This window comes from Ornithorhynchus anatinus, chromosome 17 (genome assembly GCF_004115215.2).
Source record: "Ornithorhynchus anatinus isolate Pmale09 chromosome 17, mOrnAna1.pri.v4, whole genome shotgun sequence".
Taxonomy (NCBI): domain Eukaryota; kingdom Metazoa; phylum Chordata; class Mammalia; order Monotremata; family Ornithorhynchidae; genus Ornithorhynchus; species Ornithorhynchus anatinus.
Genome location: NC_041744.1, coordinates 18,433,414 through 18,455,321, shown reverse-complemented (window position 1 = coordinate 18,455,321; position 21,908 = coordinate 18,433,414). Strand labels below are relative to the sequence as shown.

Sequence of the window (21,908 nt, the reverse complement as noted above, 5' to 3'; positions counted from 1 at the left end):
ATTTTTCCGGCCCCGCGTTGAAAATGACAGTTTTCTCAAAAATCAGGTCGAAGCCGCGTGGCCTTAAGAGAAGCAGCTTGGCCTTGTGGAAAGAATACGGGCCTGGATGTCACAGGGCCCGGATTCTTATCCCGTCTCCGCCATTTGTCAGCTGTGTGACTTTGGGCGAGTCACTTGACGTCTCTGAGCCTCGGTTCCCTCGTCTGTGAATTGGGCATTAAGATCGTGAACCCCGTGTAGAACTGGGGCTCTGTCCAACCTGATCAGTTTGTATCTACCCCAGGGCTCAGTACAGCGCCTGGCACGTAGTAAGCGTTTAACAAATCCCTTTAAGGAAAATTTTTTTTAAAAGCACTGGAGTAGGTGCGATTCCATCAGGCGTCACAAAGTCCCTGAGCCCCCTTGGTGCGCCCAGTTGGCGGGAGGGAGAACAGAGGGCTGGGAACGTGTTTATTGTTCTGTCGTCCTCTGCCAAGCGCTCAGTACAGTGCCCTGCACACAGCGGGCGCTCGACAAATACGACCGAATAAGGGGAGCGTATTTCCGTGTGACGGAAGGGGGGACCCGTTGTCCTGTGTTTATTTTTCAAGACACCCTTTTCAACGGGCTCGGCCTCGGGGCGGTGATCGGGCTGGGGGTCGCCGCCCTCCTCCTGGTCCTGGTGGTGACCGACGTCAGCTGCTTCTTCGTCCGGCAGTGCGGGCTGCTCATGTGCATCACCAAGACCATCTGCGGGAAGAAGAGCGGATCCAGCGGGAAGAGTAAAGAGCTCGAGGAGGGCAAGGCCGCCTACTTGTGAGTAACCCGGTCCTTGTGGGGGGGGGGGCGCGAGAGAAAGGAGCGCGTTGGCACAGAGCCGTCGGGAAGGTTCGCACCTGTACGACTTCCACGCGATGATCCCGGGCTTTCGGTCGGCCCTTCTCTCTCCGTCGGGCCCGGTGCCGGGGCCTCCGACCGGTCGCTGGTGTTTACTGAATGCTTCCTTGTATGCGGGGCACTGTGCTGAGCGCTTGGGAGAGTGTAGTGTGATAGTTTACATCCTGCTGGGTGCGGAGAACTGAACACTTGGATAATAATGGTAATAATTAAGCACTTAGAACCGTGCTTAGTTATTAGTAATAAAAAAAAATGGAATGGATGGTATGTATTAAGCGCTTACTGCGTGCTCGGCACTGTACTAAGCGCTGGGGTGGATACAAGCAAATCAGGTTGGACCCGGTCCCCGTCCCACCTGGGGCTCCACAGCCTCCATCCCCGTTTTCCCAGATGATGTAACTGAGGCACAGAGAAGTGAAGTGACTGGGCCAAGATCACACAGCACACGAGAGGCAGAGCCGGGATTAGAAGCCGTGGTCTTCTGACTCCCGGGCCCGTGCTCTACCCGCTGTGCCGTGCTGCTTCTCTTCTGCTGCACTTGGGAGAGGATAATAAGATAGAGTTGGTACAGTCCCTGTCGTTGAGGATCTTAAATTACCCGCCTCTAGTCTGTGAGCTCATTGTGGGCGGCGAATGTCTGTTTATTATTGCTTTGTACTCTCCCAAGTGCTTAGTACAGCGCTCTGCACACGGTTAGTGTTCGATAAATATGAGTGAATTAATAAATATAGGCCATGGTGTGCAGAGCACTGTACTGAGCACTTGAGAGAGTATAAGATGATAGAGTGACCGGGCGGAATCCCTTCCCTCCGGGAGCTTACGGTCCCCTGTGTGAGGAGCACTGAGCACTCTGGTGAAACGTGGAGCTGGGCCCCCCGGTCTCTCGGGAAACACCACCGGTTGCAAATGGAAAGATCATTTCCGGTTTTGCTCACCGGTCGGCCTCCCCGAAATGTCCTCTCGCTACCCGCCGTGGTTGGTCCGGTCTGGCTCGGTAGCTCCACGCTCGAGACTCCGAAGTCATGGGGGGGGGGGGCCCCGGCGCCTCCACGCAGAAGACCCGGCAGGCCGCGTCAGAGCCGGGATTAGAACCCAGGACTTGTGGCTCAAGTGCGGAAAGCCTTATGGTGTTTCCCACCTCCCTGCTTGGTCCCCGCCCCGGGGCGAGACCGTCACTTCTCCGGGCCCAGACTGGCGTTCGGCCTTGACGTCAACCCCGACGCATCACGGACACCCGGGTGGCGACGGGGGAATCTCCCCGAGGGCAGAAATCCAGCGGGAAATTCCTGGACCCGGTGAGGTCATCTGGAGCCGTCGGGATCCGAGCCCGTCGTCAGCTCTCGGTCCTCGGGGTGGAGAAGGGGTCTTAGGTGATGCGTAGTTTTGAGGGAAAAATCGATGGCGGGGAAGGGGCAGGCCGGGAGGGTCCTCCTGATCTGGGAGCCAGACCTCCCAACTCTCCTGCCCCGTCCTGGAGGTGAACCCGCGGTCCCCGCCGGGATAACCACGACTCGAGGCGTCCTCGGGTGCGGGCGGAGGAAGGCAGGGGCGCGCCGCCGGCATTTGAATATATATTGGTCCGTCACAGAAATGTGAACCGGCGAATCGAAACGCATCTCGCCGATTTCGGATCCAAATTACTTTTATGTAAATCGCTGGAAACAAAGACGGAAGGGACGGTCCCGACGGGAGATGGAGCCGTCAGGTAGACTTCAGAGCACGTTTCCGTCGGCGGAGGCCCGAACCCCATTTAGAATTAGCTTGCCCAGAAGCGGTCCCCTCTCCCGGTTTTCTGAAACTGTTTTCTGCCGAGAGTCGGAGAGCCTGAAGGGTGGATATATGTCTCTGCGTCAGATTGTAAGGCCCATTCTAAACGGAAGACGTGAGGGGATGCTGACATTTTACGCGATTGATGTGTAGGCATTTTTAATATCTCTCAAATAGTAGCACACTTCTCTTCCTTTTATCCCCATTTCAAGTTGTTCAGGGCTGGGGGAACTGGTTTCAAAGAGGCCTTCCTTGACTCAGCCCTCATTTCCTCTCCTCTCCTTTCTGCATCGCCTTGGCGATACTTGGATTCACTCCCTTGATTCACCCCTCCCTCAGCCCCACAGCACTTACGTCCACTTGCCTAATTTTTTTCTTTACATTAATGTCTGGCTCCCCCTCTTTTAGCTTATTTTGGACAGGGAATGGGTCACGCTGCTATACTGTCATCTCCTAAGTGCTCAGTACAGTTCTCTACGTGTAGTAAGGGCTCAAAAACAGGATTGATTAAACTGTCCCCATCTGGGAGTCGTATCTTAAACAGCGATGATTATTATTACGATATTTAAGCACCTACGGGGTGCCAAGCCCTGGCGTGGATCTACTGTAATCCGGTCGGACACGATCCCAATTCCGCGTGGGTTCCACAGTCTGAGGTGGAGGGAGAACGGTTATTTCTTCACCAGGTGAGGAAACGGCCAAGCGGTTGGAGGCCGGATTAGAACCCAGGGCTCTTGGATTCCCACCCCCAGCTCTTTCCACTAGCCCACAAAGCCCAGCAGATAAGACATAATTAGCAGCAGCGATTTAAAACCCAGTGACCCCCCGGCTGAATGTTCATTTTGTATATTCAAGTACACCTGAGTTTTTGATTTTGGTCTCGTTCGCTTTCGTTCTTTTAATGAGACGTTCTTCGGAAAGAGTTGAATCGGCAAGGGAATCAGTAAGTTGTGCGACTGTCCTTGCTAACTTAGGTGCAAAAACAGCATCGATCGATCAGCGTTATCGAGTATGTGCTTACCAAGTGCAGAGCACCGCGCTAAGCACTCGGGGGAGTACACTGCAACTGAATTAGGCACATTCCCTCCCATAACGAGCTTGTGGTCTAGAGGGGGGAGGGAGCCATTAATAGGAATGAAAAAAGTAATTTATAATATGTAACCTAAAGATAGGTACATAAGCGCTCTGAGATTGGGCGATTATCAAATGCCCAGAGGTCACAAATCCAAGTGCCTGGACAGTGCAGATAAATAAGTAATTTGTAATATATGTTTTAAATATACGTAAATAAATTGGTTCATTCAGTTGTGAATATAGTGCAGCGTGCTGTCCTAAGCACTTGGGAGAGGACAGTACAACAAGAAACAGGCATATTCCTTGCCCACGACAAAATGGTGTGGTGTTGGGGCTTTGGCGATTTTACGCGTTGAAAGGTCACAGATAGAAGCGCGTAGACGATGCAGTAAGTCCAGCGAGCCGGAGAAAAGAAGGTTTCTCGGAGGAGACGGGACCTAGACGACACTTTGAGGATGACGGCAGGCGATGGAAAGAATCGCAGATCCGCCAAGCCCCGGCGCTGGAGCCGGTGGACCGTTAAATCCCGATCCAGGGCCCTAAGAGTGAAATTTTTTGTCCCCGCTTTCCAGGAAAGACGGATCGAAAGAGCCCATCGTGGAGATGAGAACGGAGGATGAAAGGATCACCAACCATGAAGACGGGAGCCCGGTCAACGAACCCAACGAGACCACGCCCCTGACAGAGCCTGAGTACGTAGCCCTCGGCGGGGGTAGGGGCGGAGGGGGATCAGCAACGGCGGGTTGGGCAAAAATTGGCAACCGGCTGTCGGTTTCTGGATTTCCACTCATCCTCTCATTCCCATTCCACCTCATGCGTTACACCGTGGCGGGAGAAACCTGAAGAACCGGTGAGGGAACTGGAGGGGAGGAGGAGGGAGAGAAAGAGGAGTAGGAGGAAGAAAGGCCTGGAAGACCAGCTGGTTTCGCCTTGGGGAGAGTCAGCCGGGAGACGCCGGGAGTCGGATTTCCCTCCGGCTCCCCGGAATTCCCGGCTCGCACTTAACCCCGCTGCCGTGCTGTCGGGCCCACGGAGACGCGCCTATCGACCCGTGGAGCCGCCCTCAAACCGAGTGCTACCCCGGAGCCGCCCGTGCGTAACCCGGCCCGCGATAGCGGCCTCAGAGAGACGAGGGCAACGAGCACGCGAGAAGGAGCCAAGATGGGAAGCTGCGAGGCCTAGTTGAGAGAGCACAGGCCTGGGAGTCAGAAGGCTCTGGGTTCTAATGCCGGCTCCGCCACTCATCTGCTGCGTGACCTTGGGCGAGTCACTTCGTGCCCTCTGTGCCTCAGTTACCTCATGTGGAAAATGGGGATTGGGACCGGATCTAACCTGATTATCTTGTATCCACCCCAGCGCTTTGTACCTGGCACGTAGTAAGCGCTTAACAGATACCATTAAAAAAAAAAAAACTCCTGGCAAAAGCAGATGTGGGAAGAAGAGAGTGGGCGATTCCCACTGTCTCTCCCAGACTCCTGACACCCACCTTGGAAATGCCTCGGGCGGGGAGGAGAATCAGGTGCCCCGCTTTCCTGAGGCTGCCAAGGAGTGAAATAACCTCAGGGCCATCACCTATTCTGCACTGAGGAACGCCTCCAGGTGGGCAAAGTGTCCCCCATTTTCCGTCAACCACCGTTTCCAAAGTTACTCCCGCCATTACCAAGTGTGACCGATTTCACATCCATCCTGCTCAGTTTCATTTCCCGGCCACCCTTCGGAGGAGTCCTCGACCCTAAGTGGCATTCAAGTCGATCGCGGCGAGGCTTAGTGGCTAGAGCACGGGCCTGGGAGTCAGAGAGTGATGGGGTCTAATCCCAACTCTGCCGCGTGTCTGCTGTGTGACCTTGGACGAGTCACTTCTCTGGGCATCGGATACCTCATATGTAATATGGGGAGTAAGAGTCTGAGCCCCATGTGGGACAGGGACTGTATCCAACTTGACTAACTTGAATCTACCCCAGTGCTTAGAACAGCGTTTGGCACGCAGTAACCACTTAACAGGTAGCAGAATTATCATTATTAATCATTATTTCACAAATGAAAATTCAGATACCCGGAGCAGATGCATCAGACTCCCCGTTCTTAGGCACGGACCTCCGACGTGTGCTCCCTTGAGATCCGTTTTTGAGTTTTTAACTCCGACGGAAGGTCTCTGGATTGTGTCGCGATATCCCAGGGAGCCGAGGCCTTCTGGCCTTTTGAGCTCACTGCCGGCCCGGTGGACGGAGGCGCTTTTCCAACGTGTTTTCGGTGAAGGTGTAATCTCATCTCCGTTTCCTTGCAGAAAATTGCCACTCAAGGAAGAGAACGGAAAAGAAGCTTTAAACCCAGAAACTATAGAGATCAAAGTTTCCAACGATATCATCCAGTCAAAAGAAGGCGATAGCAAGGCATAATCGGAAAGCCGTGGCCGCCCGGCCAACGATGATTTGGATCGGAGTGACCCCCGTGACCAAAACTCTAGAGCTGACCTTAATATCTTGGGCGACTTTAAGCTTGGAATAGTTAGCCCCAAATGTACATACGCTCACACCACTCCCAACCCCGTTCGGATTTCTGTTGGTTTCGTTCATGGTTTCGGTCTGTAGTCCCGGTTGCCGCCCTCCCCCTCCCTCCCCGGCCCCGATACCCCTGGGGTCGGTTGGACGGCTCCCTAGAAGGAACGTGGCATCTCTGGCGAAGGCCCCTCTTATCCGAGGAACACGATTCAGGCCGCCGTCCCTCCCCCCACCCCAGTACGTCCCCCACCCGACTCTCTTCCCTCGCCAGTGGAGGGAAACTTGTCGGCACGAGGCAGACCCGGGAGAGAGAGCCCTGCGCTCGCTTGGAGTCCGGTACTTTCCGTCGCCTCTTATGGGAAAAACGAGGAAACGCGGTCTGGTGCTAGCGAGACGATCGAGAGGCGTAGTCCTGACGGTGGGAAGGTCCCGTCCCGGGGTTCGGTTCGAATGCCGGACCCTCGAGCGGCGGGACTCTCCGGGGGTCTGGGGAGGACTTCTAAAGGGCACGGAAATCCAATAAGCGCGTTAAACAGTTCCAACCCGGTGACGCGGTTGGGTGAAAGAGATTAGTCACGTTGAACAGTATGGCTTGGAAACCCCCCTGCCCCATTTTCTGCTGTTGAGGTGTGCCCGTTCTGTCAGGGGCCACTCGCCAACTCTTTGGTGATCAGGGGGCGGAAGGGGTTGGGGGGGAGGGGGAGGAGAGGGTTCTGTGCTCGTCACTTTCATCTTCACGGATACTTAAGAGGGGAACAAACTCAACCTGGGTCGACCCTCCCCGCCCTCCAAATCTCTGTTTTCAGAATAACCCAAACTACCCTTCCCTCGGAACAGAGGGCTCGTCCTCTGGGTGTCCCCTTCAAATGCGGAGAGTTTAAGACCGCGCTCCGTCACCTGACGGGAACTGAGGTCTACTAAGGCCCCCCCCTTAGTGGCGAAAGGAAGCCAGTATGACTAAATTCTACGGAAATATCAAAAATGATCAAATATCTAATATATATATATATATTGTAGAGGGTCAGTCTATTTTTTCTGCTAAACATTTTTATTGCTGATTATTATTATTCAATCCGGTCCCAGTAGGGAATATATAAACTATAACAAAGTTCTGATGATCTATTTTCCTTTATGAGAATTCGTCCCGATCTGTTTCTCTTTGCTATCCTCTTGTCACTGACCCGCTGGAGTCGTGTTCAGGCCCTAATCCAGCAGGAAATACGTAGACCTACCGAGCTATGCAAACTCCCCAGGAAACAGAGTGACGGGGAACAGCACTCCTGGGTGAGGTGAGAGGAAAAGAAATGAGGATCGCGTACCTGTCGGGAGCAAGCGGGAGATGGTTCTTCCCCTGTTCTCTCGAGTACCAAAGTCGTTCCTCTTCGAGCCCTCGCGTGCGTTTGAACTCGGGGGACTCCGCGATAAAACGCTGAGAGGTTGAGGTCCAGGGCCTGCCCCCCCGAGGAGGGGTCTGGGGGTGTCGCAGCCCTCCGACCAGGGAGGAGAGGTCAGCGAGGGTCATCGGGTACGGACCGTCCCCGTCCTCCGCCCGTCTTGGTCTGCCATTTTGGTTCGGCTCCTCCCAGCGACGGGACGTTTCCTCAGTGGACCCCGTCTTCCCAACCGAGGGCCCACGGGTGGGGACAGAGGGAGGAAAGGGGATCTCGAAGAGCCGGGCCCGGGAATCGCGGACGAGGGCGCGGTCGCCTCGGCGGAGGTGGCTCCGGATCCCGAAGGGGAGAGGAAGGCGGAGAGCCGAGACGTCTCTCCACCGTGGCTTCTTCCTGTCACGCCTGTTCTATGACACGTCCACATCCCCCCTCCCCCGAAAACATAAAGCAGAATATCCGTGTGTTACCTATTAACGTGAATGTCGAGTTTCTCTCTCTTCGCTTTGAAGGACCGCGGAGCCATTTCCTGGAGTGGTCGTATCTGGTCACAGTTAGTATCCTCTCCCCGCCTCACCGAACAAATCTCCGGATTTCCACACGGGTCAAGACGCGGGTGGGTGGGGGTTTTTGTTGTTGTTTGTTTTTTTTTTAACCTGACGTGCATTGGAGCGGTCCAAGTCGACATTTCCCAACGAGATGGCTCGTAGTAAACTGTAAGATACGTGTACGACTGAAATAACACGGTTCCTTTATTTTCCTTTCTTCTTCCAGACTGAAAATACCCCGATATCTGTATAATTGTCACTTTTATTGTCTGAGAGTAATTATAAGTGTTAGTATAAAATGTCAGAAGAGTTGACCGAATATAGCTACCGATAAAAGAATCCGAGTCACCCGTTCTTCCGGGGCACCCGTGGTGACATTTGGTAGGGTCCCGTGTCCCAGGGCGAGGACGATTGAAGTGCGACGACTGGGAAGGCGGGTGGGGGGGCGGGGGGGAAAACGGTGAAATCAGACTAATCCGTCTCTTTTCGTTTCGGAATCCAGCGCCGTTCAGTCAGTCACCCTATTTTGCCATCATTTCCAAAGGAATTTCACAGAGCTTGTGCTTTTTTTTTTTCCTTTTTAACCTATTTATTATTTTTGCGAGGGCAGCGGTGTTGATGAAGATGCCGAATACGAACGCATCTGTTTGGTTTCTATTTCCTTCGCAAATTTTGTACACAGAGCAATGTGCAAAAGCCATTTTGATATAGCAAATTCCACTTGATAACTAACCTTTGAATTGAGTATTTATCTCCTGAGGGTTTTTTAAGACGATGATTTAATCGACCGATTCTTTAGTTCAGTGCCAATCATTTCACTCCAGTCTTTTGGCCCTCCCTCCCTCCTGTTTTCTTTTTTTGGAAAAAAAGTAAGCTGTATTTGTGCCTTTGGATTAGCATGCCACTCTGCTTTATTAAAGGAAAGAAAAAAACACCTGCAACTTGTCTCCCCATCTTGTTTAAAATACCCGCACCCTCCCCCGAGACTTCTCAGTCTTGCTCAGACGTGACAGGGAATGATATCGAACCTCACTGGTGTTCAGACGAAACGCTCGTTTTCCATTTCCTCCCGCTCTGCCGCGTGCCCTCACTGAAAACACACATTCCCCCAGACCAAACTCGCGCACACAGTATCCTCCCGGGAAACACGGCACCTTTTTCCGTCGCCACTTGTAAGGCGCAGATGTCATGTAGAAATGCGGTCGGATCTGCTCTCCTTTCCTGGGTGAGAGATCTTTTCGTGAAGACCCCACCCAACCCCTCAATCTATATGTGAGTGAGCACGCTTGCTGCGATTGAGGGCTACATCCCTTTTTGCGGCAGAAATGCCGCCTGGAGCCTGGGGGAAGGGGTGGGGGGGAGCGTACCTACATCCGTGCATTTTTAGGAGCATCTACACGTGCCGGGTTGAATCTTGAATTCGTCGATCCGGAGCACTGGGAAGAGAGAGATGGCTGCCTCTCTTCCCCACCTGCATTGAGAGGTGAAGTCACCACTCGTTCTCCCTCTGGAAATGGCGAGGCATCGAATCATCGGAGGAACCGGAACTGGGCGCCCGGAGATGGTGGAAAGCTCATCCCGGTCACCCGTCACCGGAGGAAGTTCCCCAAAGGCCCCGGTCGCTCCCGAGGACGGGCACGGCCGCTTCTCGAGGGGAGCCCCTCGTGTCCCGGCTTCTTCTGACGTGAAAACCCACCCTACTGCTCACGGGCACGTGAGGGTGGCCCCGTGCGCTCCTCCTTGCCCGCTGCAAGACGCCAAGGACCAGCATTTTGGAAGCACGGGTCGGCGTTGGCATCCGCGGGCTGCTCTGCCCTCCTTCCCCATCCAACCACAGTCAAAGGGGCCGAAATGCTCCCTGGCCTGGCCGCTGTTCCTTTCTGAAAGAAGTTGGCAAGTGGAAGAATCCAAGGTTTTATTTTAACTCGGCCCATCGCACGGACCCCTCTGTTCCTCCGGCGAGTTTTCCAGCGCCTACGGTATCCATCTCGTTCAGCGTTTCTTCTTGCGGAATGACGGACACGTGACTTGAGAAGGGTTCGTGGGGTCTGTTGTCGTCTTTTGCATCGGTGTTTCTCAAAGCGCCTGTTTCGGTTGCCCCCTCCGTCACCGGTGAGACGATCGTATCCCTCATCTTTGGACAAAGATACCCGCAACTACGATTGCGGTACGCTACCGGCCGATTGGATGAAAAAAGGAATCAGCAAGGAAACAGCCACCGGGCAAACACTCACCGGACATTCGGGCTTCTCTGCCGTCCGCCCAGTCCGGGAGATGAGGGAAACGCGACCAGATTGTTTACGGTAGAGAGAGGGATGTTGATGTTTTTTTCTTGAATAAGTAAAGAGAGACATGGAGACTCCAAAGCTCAGGTTTGGGGTTCCCGGTCGGAGAGGGAATGATATGCAAATGGATCCATCCCGGTTCTCCCAGAAGCTCAGGTGGGACCGGCAAGGGGGCGGCACGACCTGAATCGGCCCGAGAGCGCAGAGGGCTCCCAGAAGTAGAGAAGAAGGCCAGAGAGACGCCTCTCTGCCCTCAGGAGATGAGTGGATCCTGGAGGGGGAGAGAAGCCAACGCTGGTGTGAGCGGATCTATCCGGCGGTCCAGCGCTGGTATTTACTGAGCGCTTAACCATGTGCGGTGCACTGGACCAATCGCTCGGGTGAGTACGGTACGACAGAGCTGCCCACAAGGAGCTTACAGCCTAGTAGCTCCCATCGTGCCGTGGAAGGGGAGGCGGGCATCTCGGCGCCCACAGGCGTAGACGTGGACAAGGGCGAGTGGTCCGATCGGCTGGACGTCTGATATTATTCGGTCGATAGGTCGCTTGAGAGAGCATCACCCGAAAGAGCAAAAAAGGATCGTGGGAGAGACGGCACCGAACTTTGGTTGCAGCCTCGCGCGTCTGGTTCTTCGTGGCGTAGAGTTTGTTGTTAAAACCGTGCCGAGACCCCGGTAGCTCAGAAGGAAGAGTCCGAGGAGCATTGGTATGATAATAATAATTGTGGTATTTGTTGAGCGCTCACTATGTGCCGGGCACTGTACTAAGCGCTGGGGTGGATGCAAGCAAATCAGGTTGGACACGGTCCAAATCGGGTTGGTGTGTGCTTTCTGTGCGTCTGGTATCTTTTATGTTTAGTCGCACGTCTCTTCAGAGTCCCTATCCCACCCACGTTGTAGATTCTTAAGTTAGAACCAGTGATTAGATTTTTCTTTTAAATGTTTTGAAAGGTTATGTCCCCGTGAAATGCTGTACATATATATCTCAACTGTAAAAATTATACTGCCGATGTTCAAGTTTTGTATTTAAGAAAGACACTGAAAGTATGGCTTACGGTATATCCAAACTATTTGTCACTCTTCATCATTTGTATATTAATAGTAAAGATACTTTTACTTTAAGAGAGTGTGGCATTTTTCCTTTTATTTTGGGAAAACTAAAACTCTGCCGTGAATGAAGAGCGGCTTAGTGAATAGAGCCCGGGCCCGGGAGTCGGAAGGACCCGGGTTCTAATGCGGACTCCGCCGCTCGTCTGCTCTGTGACCTCGGGTGAGTCGCTTTAACTTGCCTGGGCCTCGGTTCCCTCATCTGTAAAACGGGGATTAAGACTGTGAGCCCCACGTGAGGCCTGAGCTGTGTCCAACCTGATTAGCTTGTCTCTACCCCTGTACAGTGCCTGGCACATGATAAGCGCTTGACAAATACGGTAATTATCAACGAGCTCACGACTGGCCGGTTGGCCACCATTTAATTAAAAAAAAAAAAAAAGCAACTCGCAGGGATCTCTGATGGAATTGCCTAAAATGATGGGCTTGTCGTCATTTGAATTCTGAAATGCCGTGCTAAAGAAACTCAACTCTTTCCAGCTTCGGTGTCATGGTCTTCCTCTGAAGGAGCTCCCTCCACCGTATTATATTGTGTTGTGGAGGGCAGGATCTTCCAATAGCTTCCCTCAGCGGAAACGTTGTGTGAAATTCAACCCACGTTGTCCGGTTCAGGAGAAACGGGAATCTTTCGCCGAAGGAAATCTGCAGCAGAATGTGAACAAAATGTCCAGGTTTCCCATGTGTGGAAGGAGAAAGTCCTCGGTCGTCGTTCGGTGACGTCTCACAAGCTAAACGAGAGGACGTGGGAAGTCTTTCCTTTTCCCCGGGGGTACAGAAGCCTGGAGTGTAAGGTCACAAAGGACTGACAAAATGGCTTCCAGCCCGGCGGGCCAAGCTGAGCCCGGGGTGGACAAGATGATTAAGCCAAGCTAAGATTTCCGTGTCTTTAGGGGCATTCTGCCTCAATTCACCAGGGAAGGGAAGCCGATTCTAACCGAGGGGTGGTTCCGAGAAAATCCATTCATTCAGTCGTGTTTATTGAGCGCTTACTGTGTGCAGAGCACTGTACAAAGCGGTCGGGAGAGTATCATACAACAATTAGGGCTCCTTGTTACAGGGAGCTTAACTGACCGCCAGTTCTTTCACAAATACTTTCTAATATCTAGCACTTTCTCCCCCCAGTCTTGACGTCCTGGACTCCGAGCGGATCGGTGGATTCCTTTAACGTGTGAGGAGAGGGGACACGATAAAGGTAACCTTGAAACCGTCTATCCGTAAATCTGTCAAGACTTCTGACTTCCTCGATCTGTGGTCTGTCTGTCCCCCTCCCCGTTAGACCGGGAAAGGGACTGGGTCAAATTTGTGTTGTCATCCATCCCAGGGTTTAGCACGGTGCTTGGCATCAAGAAAGCACTTAACAAGTACCGCAGTTACTGTAATAAGTAGTGATGTTTAGATTCTGTGAGTTTGGAGAGCCGTGACTGTGATTTCAACCCCATTTCCTGGAAGTTTTGGTGAGGTTGAATTAGGAAGGGCCCAGAGGCAAAGAGAAGCGGCATGGTGGAGTGGGTAGAGCACGGGCCTGGGAGGCAGAAACACCTGAGGTCTAATCCCAGCCCAGCCCCTTGTCTGCTGTGTGAGGTAGGGCAAATGAATTCACTTCTCTGGGCCTCAGTTCCCTCATCTGTAAAATGGGGATTAAGACCGTGAGCCCCACTGTGTCCAACCTGATTAGCTCATGTCTACCCCAGCACTTAGAACAGTACGTGGAGCATAGGAAGTGCTCAACAAATATCACGATCACTGTCCATACTTGGGTCAGAGGCAACTACGTTCATGCCCCAGGGTATTCTGGGACATGATAATAATGATGGCATTTGTGAAGCGCACTTACTTTGTGCAAAGCACTGTCCTAAGCGCTCGGGAGGATACAAGGTGATCGGTTTGTCCCACATGGGGCTCACAGTCTCAATCCCCATTTGACAGTTGAGGGAACTGTGGCACAGAGAAGTTAAGTGATTTGCCCAAAATCACAGAGCTGACAAGGGGCAGAGCCGGGATTTGAACCCATGACGTGTAATTTGGGCTGTCCTGAATAATGGTGCCTCATCTGTCAAGTGGGGATTAAGACTGTGAGCCCTATCTGGCAAAGGGACTGCTGTCTGACCCTTTTTAGCTTCTATCTGCCCCAGCGTTTAATACAGTGCTTGGCACCCAGTAAGCACTTAACAGTGCCACAAAAAAAAAAAAAAAATCTTGCCCAGAGAGAAGCTGCTGGGAATGAATCCTCGACTGACTCTTTGCCCTCTAAGGATTCCTCCCAGATAAAATCGATGTGTGTCCAACAAGGTTGTGTTGATTTCCCTTTCCGTGGAGTGATGCCTTATTTTAGATCTTCCTTTCCGTCTTCATCGGGAATCACTTTCATATGACTTTCATTTCCAAGCCAATAAGTTCATTCTGGCCATAAAATTTTATCGGCGGCCTGGCCACGTTTTTACTTTCACCTTTTTATGGACACCTCAGTTGGAATAAAGGAACTTTACCCTTTCGTGCCAATGGGCTGATCCAATTTATGCCTTAACGGGCGTCCGGAAGTCGGGGGAGATTTCTTTTCTCCTCTGACTCTGCGCCTCTGTGAACGCAACGCCGTAGATCAGCCGCGGCGCGCAGTTGTGGGCGTTGTTTGAGATTTCCCCGTGGGTAGACACAGTTCGGACCGGAGGGCGTAGTCGGGATGAAAGCGGTGGTAGAGAAGCAGTGCGGCCTAGAGGATATAATAATAATGTTGGTATTTGTCAAGCGCTTACTATGTGCAGAGCACTGTTCTAAGCGCTGGGGTAGATACAGGGGTGATCAGGTTGTCCCGCGTGAGGCTCACAGTTCATCCCCATTTTACAGATGAGGTCACCGAGGCCCAGAGAAGTGAAGTGACTTGCCCGCAGTCACACAGCAGACAAGTGGCAGAGCCGGCCCAGGCCTGAAGCGGCCTGGCTCAGTGGAAAGAGCCTGGGCTTGGGAGTCAGAGATCGTGGGTTCGAATCCCAGCTCTGCCACTTGTCAGCTGTGTGACCGTGGGCAAGTCACTTCACTTCTCTGTGCCTCGGTTACCTCATCTGCAAAATGGGGATGAAGTGCGAGTCCCCTGTGGGTCTGGGTCCGCGTCCAACCTGCTTACGTTGTATCTACCCCAGCGCTTAGAACGGTGCCCTGCACGTAGTAAAGCACTTAACACATACCATTATTATTATCATTATTATCATTACATTGTACTCCCCCGAGCCTTGCACACAGTAAGCGCTCAATAAATACGATGGAATTGAACTGAAATTGAATTTGGTAGAGACGGGCTTATAGTCCAGAGAATGTGTGACCTCGGGCAAGACACTTAACAGCTCTGTACCGCAGTAAAAGAGGCTTAAATACCTGTTCTTCCTTCCCCTTAAATCCCGAGCCCCATATGGGACACCCACGCTGTCTGGTGTCCTTATATCGTATGTGCACAGTGCTTGGAGCAAAGCTTGACGCATAGTAGTGCTTAACAAATACCACAGTTAATATTACTAATATACATTCATCAATCCATCTCGCAAACAGCTGAGCGAGCCTGCTTCCTCTTGTTTAGTCCGTGCCCTCGGTGGATTTTTGCTTCTTACAGCTGCCGTCTAGTCTGCCTTGACGTTGTGGGTGGCCACTTTGCCCCATTCCCTCAGTGGTGTTTATTGAGCACCCCCTGTGAGGAGAACACTGTACAGAGCGCTTGGGAGGGTCCAAAAGTGTGGGTAGGAACGATCCCTGCCCTCAACGAGTACAGTATACTGGAAGTCACGTCCTCCCCTGAACCCGCCATTAACAGGAGGGTCTCGGCCTGGGAACCTCGTGGGAAAGGGGCTTCCTCTGTGGCATCTGGACTTTCCGGGAGAACCCCGAGGAGCGATTGGGAATCTGCGCCAATTCCGCCACCGTGTCGAAGCCAAAACGCCTGGCAAAAGCCCCCGTTACGGGAGAATTCCGTGTGGGTGCTATAGAAACACACATAGACGTGCGTGTGCCAGAATTTATATATGCATATATATGTGTGTGTGTGTGTGTGTGCCAGAATATATATACACATGTGTATGTATATATACATGCACATATATATAAACGTATGTGTATATAGATATAAACAGTCCACATGCATTCATCTCTCAGTGGAGCGGAAGAAATCTCTCAGTAGAATGGAAGAAACGGAGTGAGGGAGATGGGCGGAACAGGGGGAAAGGAGAAGTGGAGGAAATAAAGCAGTGCGACTTAGTGGACAGAGCCCGGACCTGTGGGTCAGAAGGACCTGAATTCTCTTCCCGGCTCTGCCACGTGGCTTCTCCGTGACCCTGGACAAGTCACTTTGCTCCTAAGTGCCTCAGTCACCTCATCTGTCAAATGGGGATTGAGACTGTGAGCCCCCTGTGGGACAGGGACTGTGTCCAACTAGGTTATCTCTATCTACCCCAGTGCTTACACCAGTGTTTGACACATAGTAAGTGCTTAGGCAATACCGTCATTATTATTTTCATCGTAATCTCTTCCTCCTGCCGAGGATTTCGTCCCGTCCTCGGCGACCTTCTGCTTTGGGGGAAAAAATAACACAGGAAGCACGCAGTCAGCGTTCAGTAAATACGACTGATGGATTTGCAGAGTAGGAAGAAGCAGTATGGCGCAGTGGATAGAGCCCAGCCCTGCGAGTCAGAAGGACCTGAGTTCTAGCCCCAACTCTGCCATCTCTCTGCTACGTGACCATGGGCGAGTCCCGTCTCTGGGCCTCAGCTCATCTGTAAAATGGGGATGAAGATTGCGAGCCCCATGCGGGACACGGACCGTGTTCAATCTGATTAGCTCCTATCTACCCCAGCGCTTAGTAGAGTGCCTGGCATGTAGTAAGCACTCAACAGATAGCCTAAAAAAATTAAAATGAGTGCCTAGGCTTTGTGCGGAGCGCAGCACTAGAGCTCGGTAGGCTGTGGTAAGAGCAGACATTGTCCCTGTTCCCCAGAAACGGGCAGTCTAGCGGGAAAGAGATAAAGGATCCATATGGCTTTGCAAATGCTTGCTTTCACCCTGCCTGGCATAAAAAGATGTTTCATTCTCCACTTCATTATGGACCCTGGAATTATGCCATGAAAAGCAACATGTTGCTCTCTGTACGAAGACCTCACAGTTTCATTCGCCTCCCTCTTAAACCGGGGGAACCCGAATCAGTCGGCCAAACTCAGGATGCAATGATTTTCAATATTTTGGAAAGACGGATACAGCCTCGGAATCCGTTTAAAACTGAATCCGGCTCAGAAGGGCCTGGCATATAACAAAGGAAACATCTCTCCGTGTTGGAAAAGTGAAACGGAAGGTTTGATGATCTTGGGAATCTAATTACACGAAAAAGGAATCATTCGGAGTCTCCTACTGAGAGCAAAGAAGACGTTGCTAAATTTTGGAATTCAACGTTCAACCTCAAGGAAGACGGAAGAGAGTAAAATTCAGCAATTATGAAGACACAGCAAATGGATTCAGCCTTATTTAGCATTCAGGTATTTGAAAAGGGCAAAAAAGGAGCTCTGGGTAATATATATTATCGGCAGCTATAAAAAGGCGTGGTAATCTTGGGAAGAAACTACAGAAGTTTTGATTTTTTTTTACCTGTGCGACAATCCAGTAACTCTGTTTATTACAGGGCAAGCTTGTGACCTGGTGCACTTTAGCTGGGATTTCAGTTTAATAGCCACAAGATATCTCTGGGCTTTAACTCTGATTTTCAGTCATTTTTTAGGGCTTTCCTTTCAGGTTCTGTGGTGGTGCGCATTCAAAAACCCGTGGCTTTGACCTCTCAAAACCTCTGAGACGAAAAGCAGAGGAGCAGCTCGGCCTAGTGGAAAGAGCACGGGACTGGGGTGGGAAGACCTGGGTTCGAATCGCGGCTCCGCCACTTGTCTGCTCTGTGACCTTGGGCGAGTGATTTCACTTCTCTGTGAGCAATTACTTCATCCTGGAAATATGGATTAAGACTGAGGCACACCGAAGCGTGCCCGAGGTCACGTAGCTGGCGAGCGGCGGATCCGGATAGGATCCGGGTCCCCTGTCCCCCAGGCCCAGCCTCTCTCCCATCTCCTCTCTGCTCCTCACGCTGCTTATTTTACTCATTTACATTTATCCAGTGCTCCGCTCCGAGTAAGCACCCAGACTAGTGCTCTGCACGTAATGGTGAAAACTGTATCTAAGACCTCACTCGGTGCTGAGCACTGTACCGAGCTCTAGGATAGTTACAAAATAATTAGTAAGTGCTCAATACTGGGCTCTGCACACACTCAGTACAGTGGTCCACGCACATTTAGCCCCCAGCGCAAGTGTTTCTTCTGGTACTTTGGTCTTCAAGGTTTGACATTTTTATTTTAGAAAACATATTCTAAATATATTCCTCTGGACTAAGCTCACTGCAGGCAGGGAACGTGTCTACCTCCGCTGTTACATTGTACTCTCCCAAGTGCTTAGTACAGTGCTCTGCACCCGGGAAGCGCTCAATTATATTCATTGTACTAAGTTCTTGGGAGAGTATTCATTCAGTTGTATTTATTGAGCACTTCCTGTGTCCAAGGCGCTGTACTAAATGCATGGGAGCGAACACTATACAGTAAGCAGAAACATTCCCTGCCCGCAACGTGAGTACAGTAAAACAAAGTTGGTAGACCCGTTCTCTGCCCACAGTGACCTTAATATAAATCATTAAATTAAGGATGTACGTCTTGGGGATGTGTTGTGCTCTGCTCAATAAATTGGAGGACAGAGGCTTCACAGTAGATGCCAAATACAGCTGTGTGACTGTGGGCAAGTCACTTCACTTCTCTGTGCCTGTTACCTCATCTGTAAAATGGGGATTAAGACTGTGAGCCCCACGTGGGACAACCTGACTCCCCTGTGTCTACCCCAGCGCTTAGAACAGAGCTCTGCACATAGTAAGCGCTTCACAAATACCAACGTTATTATTTAATACAGAATCCTGCCCATCATCTAGGCAGATACCTGCTGCTGTCTTCATCGACAGAGCCGTGCTGAGGTTTAACGCGATTATCTGGGCGATACAGGAAGCCTCAGGATTTTCTTGTGAGGGGCCGGGATGGCCACCGGAATCCATTATATAGATGAGTCCTTCTCCTAGTGCTCCTTTCCTCATCAACTCACCTCCTGTCAGCCCAATCTGAAAATGATTTCTGTCCTGTCCAGCTCCCCCACTAGACCATAAGGTCCTTGAGGACAGGGAGCCTGTTGCTTTTTTCTGGTCTACTCTCCCAAGCACTTGGTAATAATATTATTAACGTTAATAATATTTATGGTATTTTTAAGCCCTATGTGCCTGGCACTGTACTAAGTGCTGGGGTAGATACAAGGAGATTGCGTAGGACACAGTCCTTGTCCCACATGGGGCTCACAGTCTTCATCCCCATTTTCCAGAAGAGGGAACCGAGGCATAGAAAAGTGAAGTGACTTCCCTAAGGTCATGCAGGAGACAAGTGGAAGAGCCAGAATTAGAACCCAGGTCCTTCTGAGTCCCAGGCCCGGGTTCTATCCACTAGGCCATGCTGCTTCTCCTAAGTGCCACGCACTCAGTCATGCGCTTGGCACTTAGTAGGAGGTCAGAAAAGCATTCGATCCATCAATCCATCGTCATTTATTGAGGGCTTACAATGTACAGAGCACTGTACTAAGCGCTCGGGAGAGTGAACTACACCAGAATTATAGCAGACTCGTTCCCTGCCCGTAACGAGCTTCCAGTCCAAAGGGTTTCTCCTGGTTATCATCAGTTCTCCGGTTGTACATCGGGACTTCCCATCTCTGTTAATGGTTTTAAATTGCTCTTAGCATCGCCGAAGACTGGTTTTGTGTGGTGAAAAGGGACATTTATGAAACCACACAGCTGTCAGAGAGTGTATTTAACAATGAATAATAGAAAACCACAGTGCACGTAACTATCCCCATGTTCAGTGACCTTCACCCTGGGTTGTGTGCGTGAGAGAGTAAAAGAGAAAGAGAAGGGAGCTGGAAACTCTAAGTTGAGACTGTAGTTTTTGGTTTTACTTGCTGTTTTTCAGTATTTAGGCGCTTACTGTGTGCCAGGCCCTGCTGGGATAGAGTCTAGATGATCGGTTTGGACAGAGTCCCTGTCCCACATGGGGCTCTCAGTCTTAATTCCCATTTTACAGGTGAGGAAACTGAGACCCTGAGACATCAAGTGACTTGCCCAAGGTCATCTAGCACACACGTGATGGAGCCAGGATTAGAACCCAGGTCCTCTGACTTCCAGGCCCGTGCTCCTTGCACTAGGCTGCGCTGCCTCTCTTAGGATTCTGTTGACCCCAGTGGTTCGGGGAGCTGATTGAACTTTTTTCTCCCGACTCAAATGAAGGAACTAGTAGTCAAGAAGTACGCTGAAGATGCCTGTTAGGAAGACTTCCTGTGAAGAGCCAGGAAAAGGACATGAAATATGCTGATGTAACAATCATAACAAAAATGCAAATTGTCAATTTTTTGGTGTTTCCAACGACAACGTCTGGATCCGAAAACTGACAAAGGAAAAAACAGGAGAGAAAGAACAACGATTCTTCGGAAATGTGGTGTGGGAGAAGGCTTTTGCCAATACCGTGGACAGCCCGAAAAGCAAACAAATAGATTTTGGAGCCGGTTAAGCCAAAGTGATCTTGGGAAGGCCAAATGACTCAACTTAGATGGGCATATTTTGGACACATCATCAGGAGGACTAATTCTCTGGAGAAGACACCAATGCTAGGAAAAGTCCAGGGAGAACGCGGAAGAGGCAGACCAGCAGCTAGATGATCGAGACCATAACAACGATAACGGAAGAACTGTGAGAAAGGTTGCGGATTCTGGCAGAGGACAAGACGTTCTGGAGAACGTGTATCCTTGAAGCCGCCGTGAATCGGAAACAACTCGACAGCACTTAATATTAATAATACTTTGTGCAGACGCTATATTAAGCACTCGGGAGAATACAAAACAACAATAAACAGACACATTCCCTTCCCACAGTGAGCTTAGAGTCTAAAGGCAGGGGTAACAGACGTAAATATAAATAAATAGGAGAAGCAGCATAACCTAGGGGATAGAGCTTGAGCTTGGGAGTCAGAAGTCCTGGTTTCTAATTCCAGCTCCACCCCTTGCCTGCTGTGGAACTGGGGGCGGGTCGCTTCGCATCTCTGAGCCTCAGTTAGCTCATCTGGAAAACGGGGATGAAGACTGTGTCCGACCCAATTATCTCGTATCTGCCCCAGCGCTTATAACAGAGCCTGGAACGTAGCGCTTAACAAATACCACTAGCCGAGTACTTGGGTGCTGAACTGTATGAGAAGGTCAAAATCTCTCAGTCTCACCGATCACCGACGTGTATGAATTTGGGAGGATAGAATTCTAGTCATTTCCTCTGTCATGGTGGACTAGTATATCGAGATGTAGCTCTGCATCAACCCGGATATGAAGTTTCCACTTGAAAGGGAACATTGAAATAGGCATTTTTAGTCAGATAGTGCTGTCCTCTTAGAGTCCTCCCCGGCATGGCCCTGAGAAACAGCCAGGTTATCAAGCAGAGCTTTGGAGGAGTTTAAGGCGATCTAATAATAAGATCCTTTTCCCTTTTTTTTTTATAGTATTGGTTAAGCACTTACTATGTGCTAGGCACCGTTCTAAGCCCTGGGGTAGATCCAAAGTAATCAGATTGGGTACAGTCCCTGTCCCACATGGGGCTCGCAGTCTTAAACCCCATTTTAGAGACGAGGGAACTGAGGTCCAGAGGAGTGATCCGACTTGCCCAAGGTCACACAGCAGACACGTGGTGGAGTTCCCAATTCAATCAATCCACCGGTGAGCGGGCTTTGTTGAGCATCCGCCGGGTGCTGAACGCTGTACTAAACCCCAGGGAAAGTTGAGCGGAAGCATCCCACACTTCCCCATGCCTTCAGGACGGGCTTAAAGCTGAATATCTGCCTTTCTCATCCGCATATGCCAGCTCTCCAGACACCACGGAGGTGTTGACTCAAGAAAACCGCAGAAGCAGTGGCCTTGAGAACCAAGGTTGGGAGACAGGAGAATCCCAGTGGAGGAGATTCGCCGTCTCTCCTCCCTCCGGAGTCTGAGAAGCAGCTCGCTAGAGCCCTGGCCTGGGAGTCGGAAAGGAGCCGGGTTCTGATCTCGGCCCCGCCGCTTGTCTGCTATCTGACCTCGGGCGAGTCGCTTTGCTTCTCTGGGCCTCAGTTCCCTCGTCTGGAAAACGGGGACTAAGACAGTGAGCCCCTTGTGGGACGGGGACTCCCTGTATCCCCCAGTGCTTAGTACAGTGCCCGGCGCAAATAAGTGCTTAACGAATACCATAATTATCATTATTATTGTTG

The 21,908-nt window shown here is 51.2% G+C and overlaps 1 protein-coding gene across 2 annotated transcripts in view; it reads left to right on the top strand.

Moving 5' to 3' along the window:
- The window catches only part of NCAM2 (neural cell adhesion molecule 2), a 244,275-nt gene extending 232,719 nt beyond the window's left edge, over nt 1–11,556 (top strand). For both annotated transcript variants that reach the window (XM_029081674.2, XM_029081673.2), the window contains exons 16-18: nt 591–795; nt 4,290–4,409; nt 6,002–11,556. In XM_029081674.2, the coding sequence (XP_028937507.1) occupies nt 591–795; nt 4,290–4,409; nt 6,002–6,113 (437 nt within the window). In that variant the 3' untranslated portion in view covers nt 6,114–11,556. The remainder of the gene's footprint in view (nt 1–590; nt 796–4,289; nt 4,410–6,001) is intronic.
- The last annotated feature ends 10,352 nt before the right edge of the window (nt 11,557–21,908 follow it).